Raw genomic sequence first — 22,770 nt, 5'->3', positions numbered from 1 at the left:
GTACAAAAAGAATTCAACTTCTTTCAAATATACCGTGTTTTGGAGTCTCAATTCTTGCCTCCCATGAGCATCTGTTTTTGGTTAATGCCAAGAGGTCATCATACACCCACCTTCTATATGATTTATAGGGCTCCTCATTGGTCCACAATAATGAATTTGGTGTTGGCGTATGCAAAATATATTTCAGATACCCAACGATCTAGAAAATGAGCACAGAAGACTGGGTTGCACCACCGTATTGCTTATTATACTAAATAAGCGAGTAGTACGATACTGGAAAGAAAACACAGAAAAAGAGGGTTGGATTGTTTTTCTACGAAGAAGTTGAACATTTATAAAGAATAGTAAGTTGAGTTTTTATATGTTCTAGTTTTTGCTTCTGAAAACCCGGATGGAAGCCGCACAATGTGTTTCTGGTTGAAGATTTGAAATGTCAAGTCATGAAATCCGAAGCAAAGATGCCTGTTTGCTCTCAGCACTTAGAAGCAATATAATATTAAAATTATATTCAAAGCAGGCATATCTGAAAAAGCAATTCATTTATATCCTTCTCTCAAAAGTCTCTATTTACTACGGCTACAGGATATAGTATCGTTAATGTGTTATACGGATGACTATAGATATCGCAAAACGAAATCCCCCCAAAACGCGAAAAACCAGGACTGGTAAAAGTTCTTTGCTTTCCTTTGGAAATTCCCTTCGTTTTGAGCCCAAAATGAAATGAGTCAGTTCGATGATTTGCATAGAAAAAGAGCCAGGAATGTAGAACCAAGCAGCCCTCATGGAGCACGATTGACGGCATCGCAGATTATTGCTGATGAGGAAGAAGGATCAGAAAGTGAAGGATACATTGACGACGATTTGGAGAGCCCAAATGATGACGCAGCAGTTGGACAAGGATCCGGACGCACTTCCTCTGATAGAAATCGCAGAAAGAAGAGCAAACCCAATGCCGGTTCCAAACCGTTGGATGAACTAGACAAAGGCGAAACTGATTCTATGAATTTTCAAATGCTTGTTAGAAACATTGTGCGTCTCGCCATTTGCTCCCAAAGCTCCCATCAAGCTCTTTCGCGAAAGGAAGTGATACAGCGTGCATTCCCACAAGGAAGTTCCCGAAGCTTGTTTCAGCCAGCTCTAGAAGAGGCAAACCGTCAACTTCAGTCTGTTTTTGGTTTTCAACTAGTCTTAGTAAACCCCACGAATCGGACAAAAGAAATGGCCATTTCTCAACTCCGAAAACAACATACTTCCAATTCGTCTTCCTCCTCCTCCTCCAATGTCCCAAAGTATTGGGTGTTAAAAAATTCCCTTCGTTTTGAGTACTGCAGCGACCAACGGCTCGTTCCTGACTCAATGGCTGATACTTCGTTTCTCGGATTTTTGATGCTTGTTGTTTCCCTTGTTGCAGTTTCCCATGGATATCTTGGAGAGTTAGAACTGAAGTCGCACTTGGATACTTTGTTATCTTCTGAAACCACTCCTTTCCAATTAGACATAGACCGCTCCCTCAATCTTCTTGTCAGATTTGGTTATTTGGACCGCGTAAAGGATGATACCCACAATCAATTTGTTTACTACATCGGCTCTCGTTCTGATATTGAAATCGGTAAACAAGGATTAAAAAGCTTTATTTCAGAATTTGTCCAAGGTACCAACCTTGACGAAGTTTTGTCTGGCTTTACCGATGAAAAATTACAAACTCTTCCCAATACAACTGAAAACGAAAATTAGAATTCCACTGTTTGCTTTTGGAAATTATAAGTTTGTAGATATCCATCTTTAGAATCCTCTTATTTTCTTCACTTATCATGTTCTTAATGAAATCCAATTCATCGTATCCTAATGATCTATCAATATTATATATTATAATTACATGAAAAATATCAACCATCTTAAATTAAAGAATGAAAATCTTCATATACAAAGTGTTAACCAACATCATGCTCGTGAAGATGCCGCCAACTCTTCTTCAAGACTAGCAATTCTGTCTCGGAGTGCCCGAACGTCAATTAGTGAATACCGGTTCTGCCTTTCCATGTCGGAAATCGATTTTTGTAACTCTTTTTCTCGTTTTTCAAACTGGTATTGTGTAGTTAAAATCTTGGACTTCTCACTATTAATTTGGTCTTTAAGGGCTTTCACTTCTACCGCATGAGAAAAGGCAACCCGCTCCAAAGATCCGCCGGTGGCTTGTGGTGTCACTCCAGGGTTTTTGTTCTCTTGCACTTGTTTCTCAAGATACTGTTTCTCAAGGTTAAGCCTATCATAATCTCTTTTCAAATTTTCAAAAAGAGTCTGATTGGCATTTCGTTGTTGTAAGTCAAAAATCGTTTTTCTCTCAGGGAGTGTGTTCTTTATAGTTGCTGGGGACTTGTTCTCCTTCTCCGCTGGCTTGTGTTCCTTTAGCCGATGGAGCTCAACTTCTTTCCTTTTGTTCAGTTCTATGGCGGAATTCAGCTCTTTTCTGACTTCCTTCAGTTTTAATTCTGATTCTGTCAGTTTGTTTTTAGAGTACTCCACGTCAGATGCTTTATTTCTCAGTAAGGTGACTTCTGATCGCAAACTTCGAGTACTTTTAACCTCTTCTGAAAGCTTCTGACAGTTCAATTCCAATTGTCGTTTATTCTGGAGTTCTCTCTTTAATGAACGTAATTGCTCATTATCCTGACTAGCTAAAATAGCCTTTTGTTTCTCCCCCTCAAGTTCTTTAACTGTATTCGCGAAATCTTGCTTCAATTTCGAAATTTCGCTTTCTAATAAGGGAATCTTGGGAAGTTTTTGCATTGCAGAATCGAGCTGGCTAGTTATGTCTTCACTCTTTCGTGTTAAATTACTGTGCTCGTCTAGTAATTTTTGATATTGATCATTGGTAGAAAAACTGCTTTTTTCTAATCGTTCTGTATCTTTCGTTACTTTATCATACTTAAGCACCAATTCACGATAATCACTTTCGACCTTGCGTAAGCTTAAAAGTTCCTTATTTTGAAGCTCATAATCGGATTTAAATCTTTCAAGCTGTCGAACTTTCCTCTGTAGCTCTTCGGATTTTCCAATTAAACTTTCATACTTCGACGGAAAATCCTGTAAATTCTTTAACTTGCTGTTGGCATTTTTCAAGCTGCCTTCTAGGTCTTTAATTGTAAGCATATGGGTTTTTACCGATGCTTCAAGTTCTTGATTCCTAGAAGACTGAACTTCATATAAGTTGTCTTTTTCGGTTAAAGCACTGAGCTCTTTCTTCAACAGAGACATTTGCTTAACATCAGCTTCAAGATAGCCAACCTTTTGTTCGAAATTCTCTATCGTCATTTGCTGAACTCCCTTTAGCACGTCAAGCTCTTGATTCTTCTGTTTCACGATTGATATATCATTAGCCATTTCGGATTTTTCAATCTTGGTTCGCTCCAATTCAGAAGACATATTTCTCACAGAGGAGTTAATATCTTTCATCATATTCGTTTCATTTGTTAGTCTTTCTTCTAATGATTTACTTATCTCTTTAAACCTCCGAAGTTCACGGTTTAAAGTAGAGTTTTCCTCAAGCAAGGAAGACAGTTCAAGTTTTTTCTTCTCTCCATCTTCTCTCAGTTTTCCTAAATCTTGATTGATAGATGTCTTTTCTTTAGATAATGAAGCTATTTCAACTTTAGCAGCTGATAATGCAGATCTGATCTGTTCAACGTCCATTCGACAGGTATTCAACTCTTTTTGCAGTTTTTCATTATATTCTCTTCTTTTTTCGTTTTCCAACGATACGGATTCGAGGGAACCCGTCATCTCTTCAATGTGCTTGTTTTCCACTTCTTTCTCATTCAAAATATCTGCCAACCGAGCTTCCATATCTTTATAAGTGGCATTCAAGATTCCATTTGAATCTTCTAAAGAAGCTAACCTTTCCTGAGTACGACGGAGAATTTCCTCCTTGTCAAGTGCAATTGCTCGTTCACCGGTAAGCGCACTTTCTAAAGCAGTATAAGATTTATTTGATTCATTCACCTTGGCTTCAAGTCCCTCCTTGACATTTGTAATTTTCTTAATTTCGTACTTCAGCTCTATAATTTCCGCATCCTTACGTTTAAGCTTTTCATCATTATGAGTACTACTGAGCATGGGTCTTAACTTAAAATATAACTTCGTCCAGGGATGTTTTCGAAGCTCGTCATACACAAACATATTAGCCTGTATCTGCTTTAAAGACTCTATATCCTTCAAACGCTTTTGAAATTTCCTTCTTTGAACAAAACCACGGATTCGAGCCTGCAAAGCAATTACAATACTCTGAAGAGTATGTAATCTTCTTTCTTCCAAACTTGCTAATACTCCTGCCTTAAAGAAAATCTTGGAAACTCCGATTCTAAACTGATCTTCTGAAAGGCCCATTTGCTGAAGTATTAGAAGCGAAGCACGCCGAGATTCAATATAGTTATCTTTCGGAAGATTAACCATCATCTCATAACGAAGCCTAAAGTCATTAAAGGGCATTCTATTAGGGAATCCAGCACGAGTAATCCGTATCCCTTCCAAAACACCGTTGCATCGTAACTGGTCTAAAACCAGAGCTCTGTTAAAGGAATGGCTCTTTTTCTCTTCATTGGGAATGATACACCTAATGAAATGAGGTTGCGTTGTGTTAAATTGGTTCATTAATTGATTTAACTGTTCTTTGTGCCTCTGGGCAACAGTTCGAAATAGAGCTTTACGAGTGCGTCCACGCACCGTTTTCGTCTCAACCTCTCGGTAATCAGAGAACAGTTCAGATATATGCTTATTGGTAGACTGAGCTAACAACTTGGCGATATTTTCATTCAGAGGGTCACTATTCTTTTCTAACCAACCTTCTGTTGAATAAGGAACATCGGCCGCGTAATGCGTCAGGATAAAACCAGACCCACCAAACTTAAATGGTTTATATTTTTGGGATTTATCTCTCCATAACGCATCCAATTTGGAAACAAAGGTAGTGTCTGTAGCTTTTGGCATAACGCATTCTTCATCAAGACAAGATAGAATGCCGATAGGATTAGACTTCTCAATTAAGTCAATGGTAGGTTGTAAATCATGGCCAAAGTCAACAAAGTCCCATTTAATTTCTTCTCTCATATATTCTTCCTGCTCCAAAACAAACATATGATGATTAAAAAATTGCTGTAAGCGTTCATTCGTATAATTAATGCATAATTGCTCAAAACTGTTCGTCTCAAAAATTTCAAACCCTGCAATATCCAAAATTCCAATAAAAGTGTTAGAAGAGGTGTTCCGACTTATTGCGGTATTTATACGCTTAACAAGCCAGCCAAAATTTCTCTCATAAATTGCTTTGGCCAATGCCTCTATAGAAGAAATTACCTGTTCTTGGGATCGAGCACTCACCACCCATTCATGACCTGCATGAATACGCGGACGGATAAGGTTTTGTGAAAATAATTCTGGAGATACACCCAGAAGATGGCAAAGTTTATCAACATCATCCATATTTGTGAGGCGGGCAACGCCAGAACGGTCAGCGCCGATAGGGATATTACCTATGTGCAAAATAATAGAAATTATGCTGAACATATAAAAAATTTCTTTTTCGGTAAAACCCAAAATTTTAAAAGAAGACAATAATCCTTTAAACTCTTCAGCATCATTGATGCCGGGAATAGTAAGAGATGATTTCTTCAGGTATTCATAATCATTAAATTCATTAGAAAGAAGGAGCTTTTTTCGTAAAGCAGGATCAGCACCGTTCAGTAGTTGATAAAAAATGTGATAGTTACGTTCTTGCGAGCTTTGATGAACAACACGGGATTTTTCGAGCAGATACCATTCAATGGAAGCATTGGCAATTTCACCACTGACCGAGAATTCGACTTTAATGAATTTTCCGAACCGAGAAGAATTGTTGTTGCGTACTGTTTTAGCATTACCAAAGGCTTCAAGGACAGGGTTCGTTTTCAAAATTTGCTCTTCTAATTGTTCTCCAAATACCACGTTTGGATTGCTTGCGACGGCAGCAAGATACTGTATAATTCGTTTGGTATTTTCCGTCTTACCAGCACCAGACTCACCGGTGACTAGAATGGACTGGTTTTCCTTGTTTTCCAACAGGTTATTGTAAGCCAGGTCAGCGATCGCAAAAACATGGGGGAGCTTTCGTTCTTGGCTTTTGTCCTTGTACAATTGTACCATGTCTTTGCCATAGATAGGCAACCGTCGATACGGATTAACAGCTACCAAAAACAACCCTGAATACGTGTAAATCTGATCGGAAAGGTATCGCTGCTCAAGATTGTAGGTGACCGAGGGTTCATTCAAATTCGTCAATTCAGCCATATCGTTGACTCGGTCAAATCGACCAGGATTAAGAGGTTGGATTTCGTCATGACCAACAACTTTTTGATCCCTAGAATTGTTATATCGGATGACATATTTACCATCACCGAGTTCCTCTTTTATCCAAGCCTTCGTGAATGCAGTTTCAGGATGTGAAATCCAAACCCATCGTTTGTTGTCTATACCATTCAAGCTATTATCAGCTAAAGATTCGCCAATGTTTCCTTGTGAAATTCTATACATATGTCCAGGTCTTAATCATATATTTCACAATATCAAGTAAGGGTAAACAAACGAACGAATTTCACAAACAGCGTGCAATTGCTAAAAGAATGACAAGATCTGCTCACAGAGTTCAACTAAAAAAGGGAATCCTGTTCAAAACTATGAGTATTCCAAAAGTTATCAAAAAATTAGCTGAAGCTAAGTGGTGTGGACGGTAGCTACTATAGGGAAAGCAAGTCTCTCTCCTCCTATTTCAACACCGTACTCTACAGAGATCCAAGACTTTTGCTTTGCGAGGTCTACTGTATTACGGGAATATACAATGTTTCCACACATGTTTATTCTTATATTATTTTAAAAGCATATGCGTACTAATTAAGATTAGTATGCTTTCTTTGTTAAACATATGGCTGTACTATGCATAAAAACAATTATTTAAAATAACCCGTTTAAATGCCCTAAATATAACTTATCAAAATATTACCGTGTTAAAGTAATCAAATTGTTATTCAAAAGATGCTAATCTGAATGCTTAAATTGTTGGTTTTTGAAGGAGATACAAATCGGTTGTAAGATGTTGAACTAGCATCTGTGAATAAAACCGCCCACGATAAAAAGATCCTTGAAGGTTCAAAACACTTCCTTTTATGTTTCATTTCTCTTAAGACTTTGCAATACTGCGATGGGAACTTGTTTGGAAAAAACCAAAAATAGAGGGGCCAACCGGATTTGAACCAGTGACCTGGGGAATTGCAATCCCTCACTCTACCACTGAGCTATAACCCCTTTTGTTTTATATCCTTTTATATTCAAATGTATTTATAGCAACCATTTATTAATGTTTCGAATCCTACTAAATATAAAAAAGAAGAAAATGTTCATATATAAGAACTCGCGAATCCTACGATTCTTTTAGAACTGGTGTAAAGTGAGTAATAAAAAGAATGGCTAAAATGTGTATTTTTCGGCAGGTACATGAAGCATTGTTGAGATTACTTGAAAGAGAAATTCAGTAAAAGTTTAGATTTACAATTTTTGAAGAGTGTTCGATGAAGGTTGCAAATACCCAAAATGGCCATTACAAACAATCTATATATTTGTTACGAGAGTAAGTAAAAAAATCAAAACAGAAAACTAGTAAGCCCAATGCAAAAATGCTGCAATCGATATGCTAAATCATAAATAATAATAGTTAGATACGGTATTTTCAAATATTTGGTAGACATCACAAATCATATATGTAAATACAGTTGGAGAAAATGTACCTGTTGATACATACATGTCCTATAAGTTCAATATACAAAACAATTCGAGAGTCCAGAAATATTGTGGATTCATAAAAAATTCGACCCATCCTTGTGAAACGTATATACCAACACCGAGCAACAAAAGAAGGAAATAAAACCCCGTTTCTTAAAAAATTTTCCCAAAAAAATAAAAATAAAAATAAAAATAACAAGAATAAATATGGCGTCTGGTAAAGCTTCACGTTACTTATATGTCCATTAGATTTTCATCCTCCACTAGGTCTAAGGCAAGAATTAAATGGCGATCATGAAATTGAGGATGTGTCATGCTAAACATGACATGCTTTCCATCAGGTAACAAATCACTGTTGCTAGAATGGAGTCTGATATTGTTTCCTTGAATGATTTGTACTTGCTTCATTGAACGAGAGTTCCATATCTCTATGAAATCGTCACTGAATGCCATAAGGTATCCTTCGTAACACGCAATTGAATTCGGTCTACCTATCCATTGCAGCCACGCATCCTTTTTAACTAAACTTCCTTCGCCGTTCACAAACAAAGCTCCAGTTTGGTAGCAACAAGCAAATATCGCCGGATCATAAACACGAAATACTCCTAGAGGTTTCGAACTGTTCAAGCGTGAGCGATAAAGAGGATCGGCCAAAACAGAGGGACTAGGAAAACTGACAGCCAACTTTGGATCTAACCGTACAATATCAATTCCCTTTTGTCGACTGATAGCTATAGAGTACTTGAAACAATTGATAGAATAGCAATCCGCAAGTACTCGAAATTCTTCCAGGATGCGGAAAGAACTGACGTTCTTTAATTTAAAGTTGTAAGCTTTTTGATTATGATGACCAAGCCCAACAACAGGTTCACAACAATGGATAGAACTGGAATTGCCCGATCCTTGTTTGAAAAAGATGAGAGTCCTTTCTCGTTTTAAAGATGCACCTTCCGTTAATTTAGAGATTTTAAAGAAGGAAATATTGTGAGAATTACCAACAGGTATTGCAACTTTAGGCTCTAGGGTTCCGGTCTCAATCACTCGGCTTAGTCTATGGGCATACATGGATCGATCACGCAGCTCCAACAAACAATCAAACTCTTCTAAAAACCCTATTTGCGTTACTCGTCTATGACTCGAAATTCTATGCCATTTACGAATATTGCTATTACCTCCAAAAGAGCCAAGAAAGACGCCAGTCGTAGTAGCTATACAGATTGACAGTTTTGCATCCGTGCCTCCGAATTGAGAAATACATGTTATATCCCCATAGTTAATGGCTTCAGGTAGATCATCCTCGTTGTGTATAGGATAGCTCCAAGCCGCCGTTGTCAATGCTCGGTCCACCACCGATCCCTCAACCAAAGCTATTTCCGGCGATCGAGAAGGCGAGTCAAGAGTACCAGATATATCAGCAGGTGGATATTGGAAAGAAACATCAGTAACTATTTGCAAGGTGAATGGGATTTTTCTGTGCATTTTTTGAGCATGTCTTTTTCTCGCAAAATTGATTTTGTCCATCCAAAGCTTTCGGAGTTGTGCAGATTCCGTATACAAAGTATAGGTTGAGGAGAATCCACCAAGATGCCTTACCGTGAAAGGATAAAAATGTGGTTTTTCGGGTGTTAAATTGTTCAGGGTACCCTCATTTATCTTGTCAGAATTATAATCATTACGAGTATCCAAGTTAAGGCGACTTTTTCTCTTTGACCTAGCGTTCGTAGTTCCATCGTATGGAAAGTTGCTAGTTAAAGTTCCTAAAAAGTTGCTAGATCTTGAATTCCATTCTTCTATCAACGGGTTTAATACTAGAAGATCCATTGGTATAGGCCGTTTGGACACCAAGTACTTCATCGAATTGGCTCTCTTGTCTCTTCTTGCTTTGGCCATGATGAGATAATTATCTAACAAAAAAATGTGAATCTCAATCCAATCAAGACGTGATTCACTTTTCCTGAATACAGGTCCCTCGAAAAAAAATTCTCGTTCTGGATCTCTTAATTCCATGTTAATACCTTCATGATTTTTAAATAATAATTGGTATGAAAGATCACGGATACGATTAGATTCTAAGACTGTAGCAATTACCGCATCACATTCTTCACAGGTTGCCCTTAACTCTTTCTCAGCTTGGCTTATCAATTGATAATCCCAACTTGTAGGATCTGTATGTTTAAGAATGGTATCCCATTCGAGGGTATATCTTTGTAAACGTTGGGTTGGTCTTTGTAAAAAGTGTTGAAAATCCAGTCGACGACATCGAGGATCTGATCTGCAATTTGCTAACCAACGAGCAAAGTAGGTATTTCGTTGACATTCCAGCTTGTAAGTTTCATCGGCCAACGGAAACTGCTTTGCATAATTTATGTACGATGTCTTAGCCAAGTGTACCCACTCCAGAAGAATATCACCGATTAAAGACACCACCGGTCCTTGCAATCGTTCTCTTATGATTAACTGGGGTAAAATAAATTGCGAATGTAGCTGACGAATAGACTCAACATTTCCAAAGACAGACTGTATAAAATCAGCCACTCGATTACTGGGTACAATCGAGTTCTCTTGGACAATCCCATCCCTGAAAAGTTCAGCAAGCGTATGAAGATCGGCAACATAATCCGATTCTTTACAAATAAGTTCATGGATATTGTTTTGCCGAGCAACTTCCTTTTTCGTGAGTGATGAGGGCAATGAATCCTGAGGTGAAAGGTTCCAGAACATATTCCAAGAATCGTCATCAGTCTCCCCTTGGGAGCGAGTAAATCCATGAGTGGATATTCTTATGCACCTACAACTGTAACATGCATACTTGGAAGAAGAGGATTTAGAACGACAGGTGTATGAATAGCACCCACCGTTTGTTAAAATAGGAAGTACACCACCGGATGAAGGAAACTTATCATCAGCAAAACTTATAGATAGCTTTTCAAGGTTAGTAACGTTCATATATCCGTTCTGGATCCAGTCACTGATGATATTTTTTGCAAGGACTTCAGCAATGAGAAAATCCATAGCAGGAACTGATATTGTAAATAACATAGCCATTATTTGAGCAACCTCTTGACGCGGTGCACCATCAGTCGTTATCGCACCAAGAGCAGGGAAAACTTCTTCTTTGCACCAGGAGAAGAGTTTTTTTAGTGACCAAGGTTCACGACAACTACCAAACAGAGCATTCGCTTGAGTGGGTCTTGATGAACTGGACATCAAAGGAGATGAAATGTCACCAGACGCATATTGACGGGCAGGAACCTTAGGAAGCTCTCTAGGAATGTGTAGTTCTTTTTTGGGTGAAGAAAAACTCGCTGGACTAGGAGAAGAAGTTAAATCAGTAAAGGAAGGATCGCTCCAATATCCATAAGAGTCAAGTTGAGAGACAGAGTTATTTTTAGCCTCATTCATTGCAGTACGAAACGGACTTGTAGATCGAGAGGGAGAGCGAGTAGGGGAAAGAGGTAAATAAGGTTCAGGAGAACAGGAAAGAGGCTGCTCATTATAAAGAGAATAAAAGCTGTTGGAAGAACTACTGCTCTGTGGAGATGAATTGTTTGAATAAACATTCAGAAGCGGAGGACGAGGCAAAGGATGAGTAATAGGAGACGTTGGAGAAGGTGTTTCTGGTAAAGGGCGATGCGCATCTGTACCAGGGGACATGAGGTAAGGATCTATATCTAACGGGTCACTCGGGGAGAAGTTTGTATGAAGAGCATTAGGAAACGATGAAACCGTCCCGTTCGCGTTAGCATCGTATGAATAATCAGACCTCAGTGTAGGAAGGGCAGGAGATGATCGCACGGTATAAGAGGCAGTACGACGGGAAGGAGATAAATGAGGACACTCCGGAGTTGTAGGAAGTCGACGGGAATGTGTGCTTTCATGGCGTTTAGGAGAATTAAAAGGAGAAGAAAATAAACGAAAAGAAGAAAAATCGGATATAGAGAGTCGTTTTGGTGAGACAGGAGAGGTGTTCGGAGTGGACGCGGGAGAAGCCAGAAAATCGTCCGGATAGTCTATGGATGTGCGTTTGTTTCTGTGCTCATTTCGAGATGATTTACGAAAAATGTCATTGGAGAGCTTCATATAAAGCGAACAAAGAAATAAGAAGGAAGGCGGAAAGCAAAAAAGGCAGTATTCTTATAAAAAAAAAAGCTCCCAAAAACTCGAAAATCCGACTTGGAAAAGAGCGTAAGAGATCCTATTTCTACCGACTGACAAGAAAGGAAAGAGAACGTAAGACGCAATGCAAAAGAAATAAACGGCTCTATTAGTTTACAAGAAAGCCGGGAAATATACTGTTAACAGAAAAGACCAAGCAGCAAAACCGAAAAAAAAATCCTATTGCAACTTCAAAAAGCACTCAAAAGCCGCGAACATCTAAAAGAACACAGAAAAAATCAATTCCGCAACAGGCAGACAAAAGACGTACTGCCAATTCTATGCTTACGAACGCAAAGTATAAAAGGAAAAAGTTTGGAAAAGAAAGCGTTAGAAATAGGCTTTGTTGCAAGTCAAGCGGTGGTGGGAGAGTAATGTAAGATGGCTGGTTTGGCTCGTAATACGACGATATGCGAACCGAGAGTCTTCATAGACAGACATGGAAAGAAGTAGGAATTTTTAATGATAATTTGAATTGGTTTTTTAAAACTATGAATGTGCCAAAGCATGTAAGAAAGACCAAGGCTGAAGCGTGTTGGCTTTCAGTCTGAGTCTGCAGATATGAATCACCTTAAAATCAACAGCATTTTGATTTAGGGTAACCAATTGAGAAACGAAACATGTGAGATTTTAAATTGGATTGTTTGGTATGAAGAGTAGGAATCTCCCAGGATTACGTTACCAACGGGAACAGCTATTTTACACTTTGTAATAAGTGATCGTGTTTGATAACTTTATAAAATCATACAGCAAAAGAACTTGACTGAAAGTGAAAGAAAACTTGGCTATGAATCATTGTGGAAGGGATCAGGGAAATAAGGATTCGATGAACCAAGCCTAAAGACAAGAAAAGCAAGAGAATCGACTTACAAGCTATGTGAGCATTGTCTACGCATTCGAAAGTAATCTCTGTCTACTGCTCTTGTTTCAAAATTGATTCATAAGATGTTGAAGCCATGGGCCACAGTCCGGGAGCATACATATCCAGTATACTATGGAATAAGGAAGCTATGTGACAAACTATAAATTCTAAAAAAGCAATTGTGATGAATGACCAAACACGTTTTGCTGTTATTGTTTGTCAAACTTTTCAAGATATGAGAACCAGCAGGATTGAAACAAATATACCATTGCCTTTGGGATTTATCCATCCAAAGATTTCTCAAACAAGGCACATTCCTTTCTAGCTTTCTCCTTCCATCCAAAGCTCTCATCTGCAGTTTTGGAAGAGAATGCTATGCTGTGGTCCCTAGCCATTGCATAAAACTGATTCTAAGAATTGCATCTCTCTACATCCCCTTGAAACTTTTAGATATATGATACTAAATTATTCTGTCTCATGCATAGGTACCTATGATCTCTCTTTCTCTCTACAGCCGTTTGCACAACGGTGTGAAACGTAACCAAGATTGTTCATTTAGGATCTAAATATAATTTCTAGTTTTCATGGATTCAACAATGAAACCTTCAAAATTCACTTTTTATTACTAAGCATGTACAATTCATGGCAAACTCGTTTAGCTAATGTTAATGTTGGCTTTGTAGTATGACCTCAATGTAAAAAATTTAGTTAAGACTGAGGTTGTTTCGTCGTTATATAGAGTACATCACAGAGATCAGTGATCTTTCTCGCGGTAGTAGCTACTTACTTTCCTTCACCACCACAACCTTACTTTCGCGTCGCAAAAACATTCAGAATTGTCGATTAAATCGTCAAACTGATTGTTTAGCTATTTCTACAATGGAGTATCGGCATCCCAATGCATTGGATGGAAATGAAGGTTCTCGTGTATACGAGGAAATTTTTGGTGCTCCACGTAGACGGGATCCTATTCGAGCTGTTAGTAGTCCAGTACTAAGCATTGATGCTAGTATGAAGAAACCAGTCAACCCTTCAAATCGAAGGATCCCCCGGAAACCGATGCCGAATCGTACTGCCAGTTTGCAAACTTCCATTGCGGCCGATCCCTCCCACGAACAATACTCCGAGGTTTCTCCTATAAAAATTGTAGATTATTATGATAATTCACCCTCATTTATAAATACTAGTAACCCTACAAGTCCCTTGAATATCAAAGGAGATTATGGGTTTTCTCCTTCTCTTCCTTCTTATGATGATTCAACGGCTTCTAATGCAATCGATAAACACCCTGGCCCTTCTACTTATAACCGGAATGACTCTTTTAACTCCACGACACCAAAGCTTGCTTCGTCTCCTGAAGGACATAGCCCCATTACCTCTGAACGGCAAAACTCAATAGCCAGTGCCGTGGTCGAACCTGAACTGTATGAAGAATCGGGTATGACCTTGAATGCTGCTTCAGTAGTCGAATCTAGAAGCAATAGCATGCAGTCAAGCCACGCTTCCTTTCAGAATCCTCAAAATCCACTCGGGTCTTCTTCAGTTGCTAGCATGAATGTTCGTCAAGGTACGGATCCACCTTCAAAGCAACCGGAAGCTGGCTCTTTGTATGCAACAAATCGTCAACCTTCTTTCTCATCTTCCAGTCCGGTATCACCGGCCTCTACTATGACTTCTGGGTTTAACTTTCCTGTTACGATGTCTCCCGCGGTAGAATCTCAACCGAGCAGAACAAGTACGCCTGCTCATCCTTCTTCTCCGTCGCCGCCCTATTCCAAGCCCGCGATATCAAGACCCATTTCTTCTGCATCAGTTCCCGTCCGCGGTCCTCCGGCAAGTAATCTTAGAATTGTACCTCCTCAACAAAGAAATCCTAGAAATCATTCCTTTGATCATGCTAGTATTGCACACTTGGAGGCTATGAAGCAGAAACGCCTGCATGCTGAGGCTACCGCGCGTTCCTACACTTTAAGTTCGTACAAGTCATCCGATTCGGCAACTATTTCTGAACCTTCAACTCATCCTTCCAGTCCTACTGCATTCACTCCATCTGAAAGGAGCTCCCCTGCTGGAAAGCTTAAGAAAAGGCGTAAAGTATATGCAGCTATACTTTCCCGTGTTGCTGAAGAATTGGTGGCACGAGTACAACTTAATGATATTTCCAAAGATGGCCTTGTTTATTCCAATGCTTTTACGGGAGACTACGCAGTAGCACTTCTTATGGGAATAATTCATACCTCAGATCGTACCTTAGCTTTGCTTGTTGGTAGATCATTAGACGCACAGAAATTTATTCATGATGTTACATATGACCATCGACTTCGTGATTCCCATCGAGAAATTTACCAGTTTCAAGGCATCAATTACCGTCGGCTTATTTCTCATGATGCAGCTTCCCCAAAGGACCGTTTTTCTCGTGATTATAATGAAGATTATGATTCAGGTATACAAAATTCTACCTCAGCCATTGAAGATGTACGGTTTCCCAATGGTGTTTTCACTTTGTTAACTCGCTGTTATTCTCCTACCTGTGCTAAAGATCACCCTTGCTATTCTATTTCTTGTCCACGTCGCTTAGAACAACAGCACCGCATGTTTGCTAAGATGCGTGCTAATGCTGAACAGTCATCATCCTTAACTTTTGATGACAAAGAACAGAAGTTATGGATTCATAGCGTTTCTAAAGAAATTGCGAACAGCGTTAGTGAACGTGAGCGAAAAAGGCAAGAAGTAATTTGCGAGGTTATTTATACTGAGAGAGACTTTGTCAAGGATTTGGAATATTTACGTGATTATTGGATAAAACCTCTTTGGGCTTCGAACTGTATACATGAACGGAAAAAAGAAAAGTTTATTCGTACTGTTTTTTTGAACGCACTAGAGGTTCAAGCTGTGAACTCCAAACTTGCTGAAGCTTTAACCCGAAGACAAAATTATAAACCTATTGTTGATAACATCGCCGATGTGTTTTTAGAGCATGTGCCAAAATTCGAGCCTTTTATACGTTATGGTGCCGGGCAATTATACGGAAAGTACGAATTTGAAAAGGAGAAGTCTAACAATCCGGCTTTCGCCAAATTTGTTTACGATGTTGAGCGAATGAAGGAGTCTCGGAAACTAGAGTTAAACGGATATTTAACAAAACCAACTACTCGATTAGCAAGGTATCCTTTACTTTTGGAGGCCGTATTAAAGTATACTGAAGAGGGAAATCCTGATAAGCAGGATATACCGAAAGTAGTGGGTATTGTCAGGGGATTCCTTTCTCGTCTTAATTTAGAAAGTGGAAAGGCCGAAAACCAGTTTAATCTCTTCCATTTAAATCAACAGCTCGTGTTTAAGCCTGGAGAGCATTATGATTTACATCTTCTAGATGCCAATAGACAGCTTATTTTTAAAGGACCACTTAAAAAAAGGAGTGCAGCTTCTAGTGCTTTGGATTCTAGTTCGGATGTTAGCATGTTTTTGTTCGACCATGCACTGCTAATAGTGAAGCCTAAAATTATTAACAAAAGGGAAATATTCAAAGTCTACCAGAGACCAATACCTTTGTTGCTCTTGCAGCAATATTTACTTGATGAAGCTGGAACACGAATTCCCTATTCTAACAAGAGTCAACTTGCAGCGATCTCGAAAGTTGCAAATGGAAAGCCGCCAGGAAGATTACATCCTTTCAGTTTGCAACTTTTAGGTAGGGGAGGATATGAAATCACTCTTTATGCTTCAACAGAAGTAGGTCGTGATAAATGGTTAGAACATATTGATCGCCAGCAAACTTTGTTGCAACACAGAAGTCAGTGGTTTGAGACTGTAACGGTATCATCCGATTTCTTCGTTGGTGATAACAAAGTCAATGCAATTGGTGTTTATGATAGTGGTCGTCGGTTGCTGTACGGAACTGATTATGGCGTATATGTGTCGCTTCGTAAGTCTAATACTCTTCTTCAGTTTAAGCCTGTCCGAGCTCTCAATATGTCCAATGTATTTCAGTTGGAAGTTATTGAAGAATTCAATTTACTACTTTTGTTATCTGACAAAACATTGTACTCCTATCCATTAGAAATGATAGAGGCAGATTCAAATCAGGCTCCAAAAAAGCCTAGGAAAGTTTGCGGGCATACTACCTTTTTCCGTGTTGGCATATGCCTCGGGCAAGTCTTGGTTTGTGCAGTTAAAAGTTCGGTTTTAAGTGCTACAATTAAAGTCTTCGAACCAGTGCCACATCTCGCTAAAGGAAAGAACATGCCCAGTTTTAAAAAGCTATTGGCAGTAAACCAAGACCCTTTACGAATAATTAAGGAACTTTACATCCCTACAGAGTCAACTTCAGTACATTTCCTTAAGAATAAGCTTTGCGTAGGATGTACAAGAGGTTTTGAGGTTGTTAGTCTTGACAATCTAGAAACTCAATCCCTTCTAGATCCTGCAGATACGTCGCTTGAATTTGTCGAACGCAAGGAAAATGTGAAACCAATTGCTATATATCGCATGAATGGTGGTGAATTTCTGTTATGTTATACTCAATTCGCATTCTTTGTGAATCGAGATGGATGGCGTTCTCGATCTACTTGGTTTGTCGTCTGGGAAGGCACTCCTCAAAACTTTGCTCTTAGTTATCCATATATACTAGCATTTGAGCCTACTTTCATTGAAGTTAGGCATGTGGAAACGTCAGAACTAGTGCATGTTATTCCCGGTAATAATATCAGATTGCTTGCCGATGGACGAGGAAAATTAGGAGAAGGCGGTGAGATTTTCTATGCTTGTGATCAGCGTAGAGATAATGTTGACACAAGTGTCGTCTGTTCCCTTCGACTTACCAGTGCCGATGCAAATGTACATGTAAACGAAGCTTTGACTCCAAGCAAATGAGGATTATGATGAAAACGATGTCATTCGTTCTATTTATTTAGGTTTAATTTTTTTATGGGTTACATTTAGGTTCATGTTTTATTCGAGATCTAGTTTTTAAAGGTGCATGAATTTAATGATGAATAAAAAGTTTTTGTGCTTGCATAAATTTGTCGTAAATAATACTAGTAATTCGTCGGGTATCACAAAAAAGAATGGATGTTATGAAGCAAAAAGTAAAAAAGAACGTTAAACATAAAGTCTAAACTTTTTATTCCTCGTATTCGAGAGGGTCACCATATACCCACATGCCAATATGATTAAGGCGTGCTTGTTGCTGGCAATCTTGCAAAATGTTCAGGCTAGCAGTATCTTTCTCAAATGGTGCTAGTTTTCTTTTAGGCGTAACACTAGCCATACCAAGGGCAACCAACTGGGTGTTGATACAGTCCGAAAAATCAGCGCCATCACTGGGGTTGTAAAGAGTTACAGAAGCAACATTGTCTGTCTTTCCATCGATCTTAGCAACGAGGCCTTTGTTCATAGCAAGCTCACTAAAAACGAGCCTGGCATCTTCGTAATAATCAGAGTTAGAAGGGGGAAGCTGGACAAATGTAAGACGGGAAAGTTGAGCTTGGGGCTTCAACTTTGAGAATTTTTCAGGAAGCGCAAGCAAATTTTTGAAAGGAATTTGTTCGACACTGCCGTAGTCGTACAACAAAACGTCAGCATTCAGATTTTCTCTGTTACAACGCAAAATTTTTCCACGATAGATTGCATTATCAAGAGTAGAAATAGCAGCAACGTTCATTCCTACATTATAGTGATCCAATGATCGAGCGGTTTTTTTATGATCGGAGAGCTCGGACATCAAGTTTTCTAACTCTTGAATGTTGGGGCCAGCAACTTGGAATGAAAACTTTCCATCATCAGCAATATCACTAAGTGCAACATCCAAATACATTGGTTCAGGAGTAGCAGGATTAGAAGGTACCTCGGTCTTTTTCTGGGCTACTTCAGGTGCATAATTATGCCACATACCAATTTTCTTTTCCTTTGAAGAGAATTCAGCATCATGGTATTGGTTATATTGAACGTTTGATTGGTTAGAATAACCTTGACACCAGGCCAAGCCATCGGTCAATAAATTTAAAGCAAAATTAGAGGTTCGATTGACAATCAAATCACCCAAGAAACAAGAGTTATTGTCGACCGAAAGAACTTCAACTTCGACCTCCTGTTGTAATAATGATTTAGCAAGGTTGAAAGATTCAGTTGCAAAAGGCTCTTCCTTGTCTTGGGCATTACGAGCAGTTCGAGGGGTACGAATTCCAGCACAAGCAAACATAAAGAAACAGTTTTCCTTTGGACAGAAACAGCGGAAGCGCGAACCACTAATAACGTTATCGATAACTACAGGAAGCTTTCTGTTTCTTTGAAGGGATGAAAGGTACTGGCGAGATTTTAAAGGAGTTTCTGAAGCGTTAACGATTGCGTCGTATCGAGGCTTCTTTCCAGACCACATGCCTTTCTTAGCTTCTTGAGCACTTTTTTCGGCTTGAATCAGATGATCATAAAATGGAGAACGATCAACATCATCAGCTCTGTGTCTCAAAACGGAAGCATAACCATTTTCAACGGCCAGCATAGCAAGGTTTGTTCCATCACTCAAAGTAACAGTGCAAGCATTAATCTCGGGTAATCCGTTTTGGGCAGGACGAACAAAATCAAGAGAAACATTAACTCGCTTGCCGACAGTTTTCTTACGGAAGAATTCACGGGCATCAAATTGATAAGGAGCTTCTTTCTCGTTGGAGGGTCTGGGATGGCGTATACTGCTGAGTTGGAGTCTAGCATCTGAACCATCATCGCGACGTACTTCAAGAGTATCGGTGGATATCACACGAGAAACGGTGCCTGAATAGTCGCGGAGAGAAAGTGAGCCAACATTGGGTAACTTAACATTCTTCCAAATCCCTAAATTGCTCGTCTTCGCTTTACGTTCAATAGCACGCAAATTCTGCATGGCTTCTGGACCAAGATTGATGCTATGAAGGTCGGCGACACGGCCAAGACCACCAGAAAGCAGCACGTGTGCAATGTTTCCTGCGGGATGGAGTACGTTCGCGATGAAGCCAGTGTTGTTTGGTGTCACACCCAACAATTCAATAACCACGTTTCTTTGTAAAAGTCTTGTTTCGACAAATTGTCTTGCAGCATTGCCAAAAGGCTCTTCTTCGGTAGGTGGTTGGTCACCATAGGTATGAGTAGCCCGAGGACAACGGACACCAGCAAGTGAAACATTAATGTACTGATGGCGTCTGGGCTTCAAGAGAAGGCGCACCCGCAATTGATCGCCATCACGGATATTTTCAATAACACCTTTCAATTTCTTCTTTTGGTTTCGTTTCATGAATTTTGGAATATCAGCGGGGACGGCCTTTTCTGTTTGAACAGCATCTTCTAGATTACTCCATACACCAAGTTTGCTTTCTTGAGCAGCGCTTTGAGCTTCCTCTAAACCTTTGAAATAGGGGTTTTCATGAGCGGATTCTCTACGAACTGCTTCAGGACGAAGCTTGGCTAGACCAGCGCGTAATAAAGATTCAGTCAGATCCAAATCATCAGTACGGATGCAACCGTATTCACGCTTGGTAGTGGGAGCAACATTGAACGTACATGTTGAAGCAGGGCGTCCTACAACAAGACGTCGTGCATGTTCTTGAGCCTCAAAAGCAAAGGGCTCGTCACCTTCTTTCCGAAAACGAGGGCAGTCAATGTAAGCAAGAGAAAACTGCTTTTCGTTGATTTGTTTCAAGGTATTCTTTACCAAAATAGTAAAACTATCACCGCTATGAGCGTATTTAATCATAGAAGATACATATTCACTCATTTTCTTATGAATGGAAGGTTTTGGTAAAGGATGGAATGATTAGATGGTGGAAACGTAGCCGCTTTTATACAATAGAAAGACAGTAGAAAAGGAACAAAAATAAGAATAGTTTAGTCGAAGAATGCAAAAGATAATTGGCGTATAGACTCTTTTGTAAGTACGATAATCCTAGAAATATAAGATGTGCTTTCTTGGTGGATTTGCGTTCTTTGTGGCTTACTTTTACTTTTACGAGGTAGGATTGCAATTTTTAAATTGGTTTTATTGAATCTCTCTCTCTTTTTCTTTTTTGCTGCATGTGTACCATAGAATACACGGTTGCTTATGTGGGGATATACACACGAGGAAATATAGCACCGAACTTGACCAGCAAATCTGTCAATTTATGTTCAAAATAACAATACTTGTTTGATTTTCTTTGCCTAAAAGAATAAAGAGTGCTCCTGCTTTTTCGTGGTTTGTTTACAGCTATAAACGGTCCCCTAGTCTGCTGTATTCCTCAATGAGAGGACTAGTTAAATGATTAAGCTTCTTCCTTTTTAAAAAATCAGCATTTCAGCTAATTTTTTCACTGGAAAGGAAATCAGAATTCGAAAATATCCTTTTCCTGCTGCCATTTTCTAAGGAAACCTCTTTAATAGGATCTCCATTTTTTTAGAAGATGGTCTGTACAATACTGTATGAAACGATCATTTCGCTTGTTCAAGAAAAACACATGAACAACAATCATTTGATATTTTTATCATAAACGGATAAGACTTATTCTCATTCTACATACGAAGTCACGTATACCGAGTGAAACTTTACCAGACTCAACCTATGAGTTGCATTTTTGTGCAAAAGCGTCTTCAGTCTTTAGAATTTGAGAAAAAAGCAGTATAAATAAAATCCAATCAATACCATTACCAAACAATGGTCAAAATCAGCTACCCAGTTTAATTCTTTTGCTTATATATAGTTACTACTGTTATTTCATACCTAAATACCTTATATATATTGCTTTTTACTGTTAAAAGCAGGTTAAGACAACGTGGCCGAGTGGTTTTAAGGCGTTCGCCTGCTATCAAGTAGCCCAGCGGATTCCCTCTGGGAGCGCAGGTTCGAATCCTGCCGTTGTCGTCAAGAAATTCTTTTTATTTTTGAATTAAAAGAACTCCGTTACACACAATTCGCTACAATAAAGAAGGAAGCATTTTCTCTTGTTCTTTGTAGCTGTAATTTCGTTCTTTATGGTGTTTATTGTTTTGATTCCAGAGTAACTTGCAATAGCAAGAAATTGGTTAAAAAGAAAGAAAGAGACTCTCTAAGAGTTATTTTGAATAAAAGAAAAACTAAAAGGAAAATAAGCGGAATGGAAACACGCCTCGGGACTTGCTTATTTGCTTTTTTGTAAAGAAATGGTTTGCGTCGCGTTTTCGACGTTTCATGGAGAAAAACATGATATAAAGTTCTTCTGTTTACTTCAATGCAATGGTTTTGATATTTTTGTCTCTTTTCTCGCGTTTTTGGGATTGATGAATACTACCCTTTCGACTTGTCCTATAGACTACGAACTACTATCGTTAGCTCTTCAAGAGAACCTTTAAATTTGGGCTTAACGAATTTTTTGGGGATTTTTAATTTGAAAACTATTGAATTACATTTTGCTTTGGTATTTTTTTCTTCTTGATTTCATCGGATTCTGGGATTTCGCAGAGTTTAATTGCTTGGGTTTTTTAAAGCCGTCCGTTTCAAGACAACATACTTTCTTTTTTACTTTTCCTCTTTTATTAAATCTCACACAAGATACTAAGCTATGCTTTGCCTTCGTTCATCTCGTATTCTTGTTCAGCGATCTGCTTTGCCGTTAGTCGCGAATAGCTGTTTTCGTCGAGAGTTTCATTGTTCTCAGTTAGTACAAAATGAAACCCAAAAAAAGACTGAAGTCAACAAAGATACAAGCGATGGTTCTTCGCCTTCCCATCCTGCTAGTTCCGTACTGGCTGGTACAATTCTCAAAAACCTCAATATCAAAGCCGGAGGCATTGACCCTGTAGCCAAAGAGGATCATGAATATCCAGAATGGCTTTGGACTCTATTAGATGCTCCTGCTTCAGACACTAGTGCTGCTTTAAGTCGCTCCCGCAAGAACGCAATTCGTACTTCCAACTTTTTGAAAAAGAAATAAGCTCCTTAAGCCCCTATGGTTTCGTTCCAAAAAAGAATA

The 22,770-nt window shown here is 38.9% G+C and overlaps 6 protein-coding genes and 2 non-coding genes across 8 annotated transcripts; 4 read left to right on the top strand and 4 right to left on the bottom strand.

Moving 5' to 3' along the window:
* Positions 1-720: 720 nt before the first annotated feature.
* On the top strand, positions 721-1,734 carry nse3 (Smc5-6 complex non-SMC MAGE family subunit Nse3; the record flags this gene model as incomplete). The annotated part of the gene is made up of 1 exon (XM_056183304.1): positions 721-1,734. One exon carries the CDS (start codon positions 721-723, stop codon positions 1,732-1,734), a length of 1,014 nt encoding a protein of 337 aa, XP_056039274.1.
* Positions 1,735-1,941: 207 nt separating this feature from the next.
* Positions 1,942-6,561, bottom strand: myo2 (myosin II heavy chain; the record flags this gene model as incomplete). Its single annotated transcript, XM_056183303.1, has 1 exon — positions 1,942-6,561. The coding sequence occupies one exon, from the start codon at positions 6,559-6,561 to the stop codon at positions 1,942-1,944; it is 4,620 nt and encodes a 1,539-aa protein (XP_056039702.1).
* A 696-nt stretch (positions 6,562-7,257) lies between these two features.
* On the bottom strand, positions 7,258-7,329 carry SOMG_20226. The gene has a single exon. It is a non-coding gene; the product is annotated as a tRNA-Cys (tRNA).
* Positions 7,330-8,037: 708 nt separating this feature from the next.
* Positions 8,038-11,883, bottom strand: rgf3 (RhoGEF for Rho1, Rgf3; the record flags this gene model as incomplete). Its single annotated transcript, XM_056183302.1, has 1 exon — positions 8,038-11,883. One exon carries the CDS (start codon positions 11,881-11,883, stop codon positions 8,038-8,040), a length of 3,846 nt encoding a protein of 1,281 aa, XP_056039707.1.
* Positions 11,884-13,699: 1,816 nt separating this feature from the next.
* Positions 13,700-17,692, top strand: rgf1 (RhoGEF for Rho1, Rgf1; the record flags this gene model as incomplete). Its single annotated transcript, XM_056183301.1, has 1 exon — positions 13,700-17,692. One exon carries the CDS (start codon positions 13,700-13,702, stop codon positions 17,690-17,692), a length of 3,993 nt encoding a protein of 1,330 aa, XP_056039713.1.
* Positions 17,693-17,942: 250 nt separating this feature from the next.
* On the bottom strand, positions 17,943-20,564 carry snd1 (Tudor domain and nuclease, Snd1; the record flags this gene model as incomplete). Its single annotated transcript, XM_056183300.1, has 1 exon — positions 17,943-20,564. One exon carries the CDS (start codon positions 20,562-20,564, stop codon positions 17,943-17,945), a length of 2,622 nt encoding a protein of 873 aa, XP_056039720.1.
* A 1,024-nt stretch (positions 20,565-21,588) lies between these two features.
* SOMG_20225 lies at positions 21,589-21,683 on the top strand. Its single transcript is given in 2 exon segments — positions 21,589-21,627; positions 21,639-21,683. It is a non-coding gene; the product is annotated as a tRNA-Ser (tRNA).
* Positions 21,684-22,359: 676 nt separating this feature from the next.
* Positions 22,360-22,731, top strand: mrpl37 (mitochondrial ribosomal protein subunit L54; the record flags this gene model as incomplete). Its single annotated transcript, XM_056183299.1, has 1 exon — positions 22,360-22,731. One exon carries the CDS (start codon positions 22,360-22,362, stop codon positions 22,729-22,731), a length of 372 nt encoding a protein of 123 aa, XP_056039724.1.
* Between the last annotated feature and the right edge of the window lie 39 nt (positions 22,732-22,770).

Source organism: Schizosaccharomyces osmophilus, chromosome 3, assembly GCF_027921745.1.
Source record: "Schizosaccharomyces osmophilus chromosome 3, complete sequence".
NCBI lineage: Eukaryota > Fungi > Ascomycota > Schizosaccharomycetes > Schizosaccharomycetales > Schizosaccharomycetaceae > Schizosaccharomyces > Schizosaccharomyces osmophilus.
The sequence above is the reverse complement of the archived record's forward strand: the minus strand, read 5'-3'. Positions and strand labels throughout refer to the sequence as shown.